The sequence below is a fragment of the Daktulosphaira vitifoliae genome, unplaced genomic scaffold (assembly GCF_025091365.1).
Source record: "Daktulosphaira vitifoliae isolate Bord-2020 unplaced genomic scaffold, ASM2509136v1 Scaffold_4, whole genome shotgun sequence".
NCBI classification, from domain to species: domain Eukaryota; kingdom Metazoa; phylum Arthropoda; class Insecta; order Hemiptera; family Phylloxeridae; genus Daktulosphaira; species Daktulosphaira vitifoliae.
In genome coordinates, this window is record NW_026099575.1 from 22,721,206 (window position 1) to 22,733,806 (window position 12,601).

Sequence of the window (12,601 nt, forward strand, 5' to 3'; positions counted from 1 at the left end):
TGAATATTAATAAGATATTTTTTTACTAAAATTTTTCTTAAATTCTACTCTACAAAATAGCTATCTTAGATTTTTTTTTTACATTTTATTTAAAATTTAAAAATAATTAATATTTTTAATAAAATGTAAAAAAATTAATTATTGAGATATAGCTATAGACCTAACGTATAACTATTACTTAAAAAAAAAATCAACTAAAAATATTAACTGGATCAAAAGTTATTTAAGTTGTCAGTGAGTGGTGGGCCACCTGTATGTTATCCGTTTTCATCACAAAGATAAGTTCATCAGTCATATTTTTTTTCAATAGAAATTACATAAGTTTTAATTTAAGATATATTTAATAGGTCAGGATTTCCAAAACATTTCTTAACGTTAAGTTGTAAAAATCTTTTTATACAAAAGTTGCTTTATTACAATTTTGCGTAGTCCTATTTGAATACCTAGTAATTATAAAAAAATTGTGTTAGCTCATCCATCATTCAAAAATGTATGGCAGTTTTAAGTAACAAAAGTTTAAAATATATAGAAATTGCCGAATTCAAAACTCATCATTTTTGGAGATTCCTTTTATTTACGCGAAACTTAATGAAAGTAATGTCTTCAATTAGATTTGATTTGTGATCTTTTCACATAGCATTAGACATAATTGGTCTAATAGGAGCTGAGAAATTTGTGGTATCAAACAAAATTATTTATTTACGGGGTCGTGTACTATGTAGTCACAATACGAGGCATTTCGAGGTTATATAATAACATATTTTGTTATGTTTATGTATATTTTATATAAACATAATAATATTATAACATAACATCACAGTACCCCATTCTAGTTTTCAATAAACATATTTATTAATTAATATAAATTAATAGATTATATCAAATACATAAGTTATTCTTTTAATGCTAGTCACTTTATTTCTCTTAAAATAATAATAATGTTAAGAAAATCTTTCGGTATTTTTTAGTTTCATATATTTCTTGATTTATCAATTATTAAGTACTTTTTTAATTCATCTCATATAAAGGTGTAAACATTTTTTTTTTATTTAATAGCAACATACATATATTTAAATAGTTTATAAAATAAGATATTATTTAATAAAAAAAATAACTGATGGGTAACATTTTGATCCATTATTTATATTATTTGACTCAAATTATTACCACTTTAAAATATGGACTATAGATGAGGATCAAGTATAACAATATATATTTAGATATTTATTTACTACCCCCCTCGTTCAGCCATATATAAAAATGTTAATAACGAACTTGCAAAATATAAAATTATCTAATTAAAAATGTGACAGGTCGATATCAACTGTCTTACCAATATTTTGGAATTTATTAGCATTATAAAATATAGACTTAAGATGAGGTGTAGGTATGAATATTTTTATCATTAAAAACTTCATGGTAGCATTCTTCATTTCGGCTAGGAGAAAAATTGTGTTCGATTCTGTTCAAATAATTTAATATGTATAATGTGATCAAAATTAAGTCATATAATACTTAACACAAGGTTTCTCTTATGTATTTTTATTTTTTGATCTTATATTTATTTAAAATCTGACGTAATATAAATAAATACAATGAGCCACTGAATAAAAACACAATACGTATTGCTACAATTATATGTGTTATGTCCTTGAAAATAATACATGATGTACACTATAAAATTCATGGCTTTTTGACGGAAATATCAATCATTCTAAAAAAAAATGGCTCACTTGAAACTTAAAAATTAACGTGTATAACAAAAAAGTTATAAAATAAGTACAATAGAAGAATATACAGTTTATTATGTGTATACATGCATTGTTACAGCACTTATATCACTATAAACACCCTAACAATGATACAAGGTGTAAGCTTTAAAATTGAATCAAAACTTAATTATCCGTAACCCGTAATGACCAGTTTTTAATCAAGGTCAAATAAGTTCATAAAGAAGTATATAATATTATACAGAATGATCCAAATTTGGTAAGACGCTCATTTACTCAGAAACTATTGAGATTTTTAAATTATTACTTTTTTGTAAAGAGAAACATTATTAGGTTAAATAAACTACAAGAAGATATAGTTAAATAATTGTTTTTTACATCTTCAGAGATAAATAACCATAACTTGATTTACTTAAATAGGAACTACATTAAAAAAATTTTTTTTTTTAATTTTCTTATATTTTTTTTCGAATAGACTTCATTTGTTACAGAATATTAATACATAGAGTGGGTTTGTAGCGTCATTGGAATTCAAATATACCAGTCGAACTATACTTACCAGCGTAGAATCTAATATTAAAAAAAAAAAAAAATTTAAATCTCAATAGATTCTGAAAAAATTAATTTCTAGAAAACCACCCTGTATTATAATATGTTATATTTATGTACGTTGTCATATAATGTATACAAATATGTAACGAATCAACTAAGTATTTACACAATAGAAAAAATTTGTAATTTTTAAATCAGTTAAACACAATACACAATTAATTAGATATACTATAAGATGCATACAGCAGTTAATTTCTTTAGTGAATAATTTTATTTTTAATAATAATTAGAAGGAGTAAAACTAATTATATTAAAATATAATAAATATAGATATGAATCCAGATTGCGTTAATGAGAGGAACGGTTTAATAATGTATTTATATACAAAGTGATTCTTTTAACGCTAACTACTAAATATTTCTTAAAATAATAATCATGTTAAACAAAATCTCTGGTATTTTTTAATTTCATAATTATTAAGTACTTTTTTAATTTATCCCTTATACCTTATATGGGTATTTATTTACCCCGTACTGGTGTATATTTATAACGCATATTTTATTCGCACAACCCCAATTCATTTAATATAACTAATAACATAAAAAAGAAAATTAAAAAAAGACTTATTACTTTTATTTATCTACTTTTCATTGTTATTATTTAGAAAATCTATTATCAACATTATCTTTTATTTGTAAACAAATAATGAGTTTAGTTTTAAATAGGATTTATCACACAGTTAAAGTGTAATATTGAATGAAAAATTTGCACTCAGTACAAAAGTGTATTCATATTAAAAATAATAAATAAAAATAGAAAGTTAAGTTAACCAATGGCCAACTATTTTGATACATAAAATCATACAGATACTTCAAGTCATAATCTCATTTGAATGAAGGAAAACGATAGAAAGCAACGTCGTGATTGTATACTACTGGCGTCATGGTAAGTAAGTGGGAATAGCGCAACATATGTATAACTCCTGTCTGAAAGGGTTGACCTCGTGCAAAAAAATTATGCGAACCATAAAAGGAATTATTTATACATCATCTGATTAGTAACACGTAACACAGCTGATGGCGTAGCAATCCACTGAAAAGGACTTAGTCCATATTCCCGAGAAATATTCTCGTTACAATTTTAATAACTTGATCTTATTTTACATGAGACTAAAAAACTAAAACTTTTAAATTAAATTTATTTATATTTTACACATCAGTGCTAAAGAAAAAATTTGAAATAAAAACTTATTGTTATAATCAAATAATTGAGAAATTCACATTTACGTCAAATAATAAACCTATCCAGTAGAATTACCTCTAAATATTCAAAATATACCATAGACTTGTTTTTACTATTTTAAAGGTACAATTCTATTAAAACACTACATTTTTTTATTAATTAAAAATAGATATTGCAAAGAATGTGGAATGTAACGTAACTAAATATTTTGATAAAATTAAATAATTAATCAATTGTGTATTGAATTATATTCAATTATCTGTTATATTAATTAATGTAAAACAAAAAATGTTTATCTTCGCAAGTCTAAGGAGTTATTAATTTTACTATAGTTTTTTTTTGTGTTTGTTGAAATAAATATTCTGCTCGTTCTAGACTGATATTTCTCAATAACACATTAAATAATCATAAATTGTATCAAGTTGAAAAAATCACCTTAAAATTAGAAGAAAAAAAATTCTCATTCCTTGTAAATAAGAAAAATTTTCTATAAAATTAATATTTCCAAAGTCGAAAAATTCCAATATTTTTTCATTTTGTGGACTTAAAACTGCCACAACATTTTGAAAAATATTTAAACCACAATAATATGTTTTTTATAAAAGCTATGACATTTTTTTTTCTTTTATTATTATAATTTTTTTTTTAAGATTTCAAAATTAGTTAAGCACCCCCAGCAAAATTATTTGATTTTTATTAGTTGTTGTAACTTTTTATACACTGCATACACTTATATATTAAAAAATTAACCTACTATAGTTATTCTTTCTGCGATAGTAGCGAATTATTACTTAATTTATTTTTTGTGTATTTATACATTATTTATTATCTATATACCGTATTTTATATTATTTCTTTATTTTTTACGTAAATGTTTTAATAGAAATTGAATATTTTGTGTTTTATGTTTTTTCATTTAGATTAATTTGATAAATAATAATGTATTATAAGTAATGTAAACTAATAGTGTAATAGTGTACACTTACAAAATACTTTAGTAAAATAAGTTTTAAATTGTATTTTTATTTTTTTTTGTTTTTTCTCTTTATTAAAAAAAACAATCTGTACATAAAATTTACAATAAGTTTTTTTGTTGACTTATTCAATTACATAACATTAATAGCGTTAAAAAAAGTCACCCATTGGTAACACTATACTAGATTTCACTCAAAACTTAATACAAATTCAAACCCTTTAATTAAAAAAATGTACACAACTTCAATACCTGACAACCCACCACGAAGACTCAAACGTAAATGGAACCTATTGACTTAACAAATTAACGACAACAAAAAAACCATAACTTGTATACAGCTTCAACTAAAACTAAATTATATTAATTATTATTTTTGTATGGCGATTTTAATCATTATTTTTAAACTTTATTTCCAGGGCTGTCCTAAAAGAGAGTGTGTCACACCTCCTTCCTCCAAACCGGCCTAATTCAATCGTTTTAGTCTGCAGTTTTTCAATATAAAAGAATGCTATCAAAAAAATTATTTAAATAAGATACAAAATTTAAAAAATATTATTCAGTCAACAAAAATAATTATTTTATGTATTCACAATTTTAGCTTAGAAAAGGGTCATAATTATAAACACATAAAAATTAAAATGAATCTATTATTGACTTACCCACAAGTACAAATCTCACAAATGCATTGCTCCTTTGTTACAGTTGTAGTTTCTTTTTGTTTTTTCTTTGAGCCTGTATTAGATTTATTCTCTCGTGCAGTGTATTCCGAAGTAGATCGATTTTCAAGATTTTGTTCTAACTTACTTATTGTTGACTTTTTTAATACATTTTCTAAAACAACTCTACTATCCAATACTTCGGCTATATTTGTATCTGATACTATATTAGTAACATCTTGAACAACTGTCGTATCAATTAAATTGTGATTTATTGTTGGTGAATCGGAAAAAAATTCACTACTTTTCGAAGTGAAGTGAAAGCCTTGAACAACAGATTCATCAGAAAATGTATGTGATTGTACAAAAGTATTTTGGGATGCATCATAAATTTGACTATGGACAATATTATCAGTAATATCATTTGAAAAATCAGCGGGCTCTTTATTTATCTTTCGTGGTTTTACTTGAGGTCTACTTTGATTTTTAAAATCTTTTTCGTTTGATGCATTCGGCTGATCGTCTTTTATTAAAGTATCTTTTGATGCACTTGAAATTTGGATATCAGCGATTTTAGTAGACTGAGCATGTAAAGTACTTGACGTTGAATATAATGATGTGTCATTTAAAGAATGAGCCGAGTCACTTACATTATATGTTGTTCTTACTCTGTTTGATGGTTCTTTAAATGATTTCATTAACTCACCACCAACCATGCGTACCGTTTCTTTCTCAGTACTTTCGTTTGTGGTTGAAAATGTATTTTCAACAGATAGATTTTCATCATCCAAGTTTACTAAAGAAATTGTAGAATTTAGTAATAAATTTTTTGTTTGTGTTTTTGGCTCTTTCTTCTTATCGAAAGGTATTTTATCCATGGAGTTTGAAATTTTAGATGTAATTGAGTTTGACATTTCATTTTCTTCTTTTGAACTTGAAAAATACGATTTTTCATTGGTTACTATAGTGTTAATGTTATTAGACAAAATCGTTGTATCTATGTTAGTATTTGATTTAACTATTTTCTGGTTTGTTGGCTCTTTAAATGATTTTATTAATTTACCGCCAACCATACGTACAGTTAATCCTTCTTTCTCAGTACTTTTAGCTGAAAATATATTTTCTGTATTTTCTTTTGACTCTTTATTACATAAGAACTTATCTTTTTTGTCAAAATTAGAATTATTTATATATTGCGAAGTTTTTGATGACATTGAACTTAATTCATTGGTTCCTTTAATAGTATTAGAAATTGATGACTGTTCACTGGTTTTTAAAGTTGTACTAAAATTATTTGGCAGCGATTTTTTATTCGAACTTGGTTTTATATCTTTAAAATCTTCTATTAATTTATCACCAACCATACGAATATTTAATCCTCCTACCTTAGTGTTATCGTTAGTAGTTAAAGAAGTATTTTCTGTAATTACTTTTGATTTTGTTTTAGATTTATCATTTTTGTCAAATTTAGCATTTTTAATATTTTGTGAGACTTTTGAGGATATTGAACTAGATTCACTGGTTTCTTCAACATTTGAAAATGATGACTGTTCATTCGTTGTAAATGTATTAAAGTCACTGGATAACGATTTATTGTTAAAATTTGATTTTGTTTTTGTGACACTTGCTGGTTCTTTAAATTCTTTTATTAATTTACCTCCAATCATACGAACAGATAATCTATCTGTATCTATTTGTTCAACTTCAGTAGAACTAGAGGAAGTTGTTTGTATTTTTGGTAAAGACTGTTCATTTTTCATTGAAAGTGTTTTTGAATTTCTTAATGTCAAGAAATCTGATTTTTGGGTTTCTTTCTTTGAACTTGTATACGATGATTGTGCACTAGCTACAAAATTTGATACATTTAAACTATTATTGTCCATTTTATTTGAAACTGATTTTAATGTAGACAGATTTTTATTAGATTGGTTAGGTTGTGAATTGTCTGAAGAAATAGTTATATTATTATTGGTAAATAACTTATCATGTGATTTTATTTTACTGTTTTCAGTGTTTGATTTTATATCATCAGATTTTATTTGAACTTCACTTTCTTCTAATTGAGATATACGTTTTTGCTGAACCAAAGGTTCATTTATTATTTTTGAAGTAGATTTCTCAGATTCCTTAATATGTGTTTCTTTATTACTTTTTTTGTTTAAAAGTAAACCATCTGATATATCATTTTTAGTATTCAATGATTTTATGATCTTTCCATTTACTAATTTAACAGAGTAAAAATCATCATTTTGTGTGATATCTTTTGCAGTATTTGGAAGTTTTAAGCTATTCAAGCTTAATGTACTACTTGTTTCATCGCCAATAATTGATGAATTGTGCCGAGTTTCGCTGAAAACTTTTTGAGATACGTCTGTATTATTCATAGAAGAACCGAATAAATTAACTTGCCCTCCAGAAGATTGAGTTGATAGATTTATGGTGCTTAATTTATCACCAGTTGTATTAGTTGTTTTTTTAGGTAAATCTTCCACTGTTTCAACATGAGTACGAATATTTCCGTCTTTATCGACGGTAGTGGTAGTCTTTATTGTTTTACCTGAAACAGCAGTTGTTGTCGTAGATGAAGAACTTGACAATCTTTCAATTGACGACGATTTAGTTTCAGATTCTTGCTTCGAAGCTATTGATTTTACTAAAGTTTTCTTTGAAGTTTGCGGCGTTGAACTACGACCTTTTCCACTTAAGTTGGTAGGCTGTTCATTTGCAACTTTAGAGCTAAACAGTTGTTTTTGTTCTACGCTATCTCTTTCTGTCATAATATTATTTTCACTTACCTTTAAATTTTTTGTATTACTACTTTTTGTTGGATCCTTAGTTTTTTTTGTTGATTTAAACATTTTATAATTTAATATATCACAAAATAAATTTTTTATACTTTGTTTTTTATTAAAATTTATTATTTGTATAATTATTTTCACTTTTTAACTATAATAAATGTAACCGGTACGCGTTTTTATCACTCAAAAACCAAACACAGCCTTAACAATAAAACGAATGAGCGTAATGTTATTTCACTACTGTTAGCTCAAAATAAGATACTAACATTCATTTTACAGATTGAAGAGGTGGACTCCCTCCGGAACGCCTTCATAAACCTCCGCAATATTGGTTTGACACTCTTAAACCAGTTTCATCCTACACTATATGACAATTTCAATACTTACTCATCATTTTGTTCCTTTGCAAATTACTCTCTAACAATGGTTTAAAAATAATACTTTGAAAGACTTTTATATTTTTTATGATTAGTATTACATTATAAACCCTAGTTATATTTCTATTAATATTTCATTATTATAAAAACATTACAACATATTAAAACAATTACATAAATAAAATAAATCTTGTTCTTAAAGTCGAACTTTACTTGCAAAATTAGCTATTTATTTTTAGTGGATAGTTATATTTATATAAATCAATTTTATCAAAGTCATTAATTAATTCTTAAAAATCAAGTTTCAAAACTTTAGATTGTAACTATTTTATAATAGACTGTTTAATATTATATTGATATAAATGCATGAATTTCAACATAAAAATTAATAAGATTTAATTTAAACTTATTTAAAACATAATAGTAAAATTTGAGGGATTTTGACAAACTGTAATCTGTTACTTTTAGTCTGTTATTTTAACCATAGCCAAAATGAAAATTTTATTTAATAAAATAGTGTAATATTTGTTTTAATTGTAATATTTAGTAAAAAAAAGTAAATTTTTTTCTCCGTATTGTTATCACTGATATTAAAAGAAACAAATTATTAATATTATTTTTTATTGTTTGATTAAGTTGTTCATGATAAGATAATCGCCTTGTATATTGCATGTAGCTATCGATTACTCATTTTAGTATTCACAACAAAATGCATATGCTGTATAGTTTTTTGAAAATATTCGTTACTTATTTCTGTATACATTTACAAGGTTAAACCAAATAAAGAAATTAATTGAACCCATAACGGACTAGTTTTATTATTTGATTCAGTATACTTATTACACAACAATAGAAAGAGAGATTCAGACTAATATCACATATTAGTGCAATACAATAAATTGATGTTCTGGATAGAATTAAAGATATTTATGAATCAAAAACTCAATGAATACATAACTTATAATATCCTATTTATAATTATGTACGTTTACCACTTATTTTACTTGATCAAAATTTAAAGAAGAAGATTTGCCTACTATTATTATTATTACTTATTTTTAATTAGTTAAAAATAATTTTAATTATTATATTTTATTTTAATATCAATTTTAGTTATTGGAACAACTAGACCAAAATTTCTGGGGGTGCTAAAAGGAGGTCATCTTTGTAGTCTTGTAAGGAGAAGCCTGCCCACATTCTTCTAATATCCTATTTTTTACAATATATTTATTCAAAAATGTATTGTTACAAATTAAAATACTTAAAAATAAATTTCAGACAACGATAACGTTGATATACTTAATATAAATATTGTTTAAATTTAAGAATATAATGTTACTTACTAAGATTTAAACATTATTAATAATATAATCAAAGAACTGTTTCTTTTATTTTGACAGTTGAACTATCTAAGATGCAATGTTTTGCGAAGTAAAAATCTATAATATCTGATTATGACAACAGAGAGAGAAAGAGAAAGGCTATTAAAATCGGGTTTCTTTTGTATTTTAAATAATTAAATATGAATAATTAAGTGTATTTTTCTGTTTCACTACATCACTTATATTTTTAGAAATTTTTTTTAACGAAGAATAGGCTAGCTCAATGTATGGCTCAGTCAACTAGAGTATGCAGTAATCGGCCTCAGTTTTCGCTAAAAATTATAAACTGCTTAAAATGCCACCCCCTTAAATGACACCTCTGTCATATTAGCACCCTTTTGATTGCACATATTATTTATAGAATATTAAACTTAATATTTTTAATATAACAAAATTTTATAAAAAAATTAATTTAGTCAAGAATATTACACTTAAAAAATAATGTTTAAGTATAAAATAATAAATATTGTTTTATAATTTATTATTTGATTTTTAATATTTATAATTACTTTATTGAAAATAAAATCAGATCCCGTAAAACTAAATAAATAACAAAATAGTCACATTATCAAAAAGTTTATTCAAAGTAAATAGATTAAATTTATCAATCTACTGAAGATTTAATATAAATATGTTCATGACTCAAATATATTATTCAAATTCTAAGTATTGACTAACTATTTTCCAGTAAATAATTAAAAAAAATTAATATTTCATATTAAGTAAATCTCCTCTACGTTATTGATCAATTAAGATGTGTTTATAAAAATGAATAATTCTATTGTTTTATTTTTTGAATTTTCAATATCGCTTAACTAATATCACAATAACTTGTTTGTTTAATCTGAAATCTTTTAGTGAAATATTAAAAATAATACATAACATGTATTATATTAAATGTAACATGACGAGTTTATATTTATTATATTGTAATAAATACAAACCCGCTGAACCGTGATTACAAGTTTTAGATTTGCATTGCGTTTCCATATCTCACCGCTCGACTTTGTTTTTAATGAACATTTTTCATAAAGTGAAAATAAAATAAAATATTTAATAAACTAAACTTTTCTATGCTTTCTAAGCTTAATGAGCCTTATTAAACCCAATAATAAACTCAAGCTTTTTAGAAATTAACAGTAATAATTAAAAGTAATAATTATCAGTATAAAAATATTGATATATATTAACATTAAAATTGTTTTGAAGGATATACTGCGTATAATCGCGTATTTATTAAAATGTCATGTACTTTCAAATATTTAAGCGTATACCGTGTTAAGATTTCGCTCTTCTACTAATAGCATATGTAACTCTATTGTTACATCACGAAATTACTGTAACGTTGACTAGTATCTGTTTTTCTAGGTTTTCTAAAAAAATGTATAACGATTTTTTGTTGGTTTATAAATACGAGTGTTTATTCCTAGTTGTACCTATATAGTTTAATGACTAATTAATTGAATTTAAATAAATTTTGTGTTTTTTTTTTTTTTGATAAAAGTAAAACTTATTTATTTTATATTGATAAAAAAAAATAACAGAGTTTATTTTTTATTGACTATAGCCCAAGTATTTGCAAATAAATATAAAAGTATTGCCGTTTTTAAAATAGTTTGCCTGTGTAAAAAGAACCGGTCAAACATTACTATTTATCTCGTTGAGTCTCCGAACCATGTAAGGCACTCCCACTCAAACCTTCATAAAGTCAACGATGCAGTCTTCCATGTACCGTAGGACGGCGGTTGTGGGCAGCCAAGTTATCCGCTGTGCATATACACACAGTTATTGAGACACACCGAAAATGGTAATCGGAGGAGAATGTAAAATATTATTAGTAATATACAGTGCACAATACAAACATTTATAAAAATAAATGTGATTAACGTTTCCACATTGTCGTTGTCCTTATTTAGAATATTATTAATCATGCAAAAATATTAATACCGATTGTCGCAAATATTGATCAATACGAATCTATCATAATTTATTTTGAACTTAATCATTCGATCTATGTCAAATTTAAAATATACCACGTTACTTTAAGCTTGTTGCCAATTAAAGTCAATTTATAAGAAAATAAAAGAAGTAATAATTCAAGTAATACGTACTATAAATTAGTATAGCCTGTTCCATTATTTAAAGTTAAGCCAACGAAAACAATAATATTATCGTCCCACTAGATCTAAACGCACGGCAGTGGGCCAGACCAATTTCTAGAAGTACTAGTGTTAAAAACACGAAAGAACTTGCCCGGTTTTTCTAACCTTAGTATCTCTGTTTCTTCTCGAGGTAGGCTTTTGAGATTTAAAACATAGATTATACTCTAGTAGGTTATAACACTAAAAAAAATTAGCCCTTAATGTTAAGTTATTTCAACATAGGAGAATTTTAAAATATTCATTTTTATTACTAACTAACTGACTTAAAATTATGAGACACTTTCCCTATAGGTAAAAATATAAAATTTGGAACAAAGTTAGGTCATATAGAGTAAATAAAATAAATAATTTTATAATATTCATTTGCTAGCTTGAGAATTGCATTGCCGTATCATATTAACTATATAAATTGTGCACTTTTGAAGGGAGGGAGATATTTTATTTCTAAATTTGAAGTGTTGAAAAAAAAATTGCGCCTTATATCCTCTTAAGTCAGTACATTAATATTAGTTGAAGAAAATAGGAAATCCAGTACATTGCTCATATTGGTAGAATAGAAGAGAACTTAAATTTATAGGACACGAGGCACAATGCGTTTCTGTTATATACGCCACTAGTGTTAAATCTGTAATTAAAGTCTAATGAAAAAATAAATTATACACTACAATTTTCTTTAGATAGTCAACAACAAGATTAAAAATTTGGTCAATGAATATCAAAAATAAT

General features: G+C 24.7%; 1 protein-coding gene across 50 annotated transcripts in view; it reads right to left on the minus strand.

Annotated features, from left to right (window-relative positions):
- Nucleotides 1-8,196, minus strand: part of LOC126904895 (titin) — a 28,270-nt gene extending 20,074 nt beyond the window's left edge. For 8 of the 50 annotated variants that reach the window (XM_050684246.1, XM_050684245.1, XM_050684247.1 and 5 more), the window contains exon 1: nt 5,160-8,183. In XM_050684246.1, the coding sequence (XP_050540203.1) occupies nt 5,160-8,014 (2,855 nt within the window). In that variant the 5' untranslated portion in view covers nt 8,015-8,183. Of the gene's footprint in view, nt 1-5,159 lie in introns of all 50 variants that reach the window. The other 42 variants (XM_050684286.1, XM_050684288.1, XM_050684289.1 and 39 more) reach the window with 14 other exon arrangements.
- Between the last annotated feature and the right edge of the window lie 4,405 nt (nt 8,197-12,601).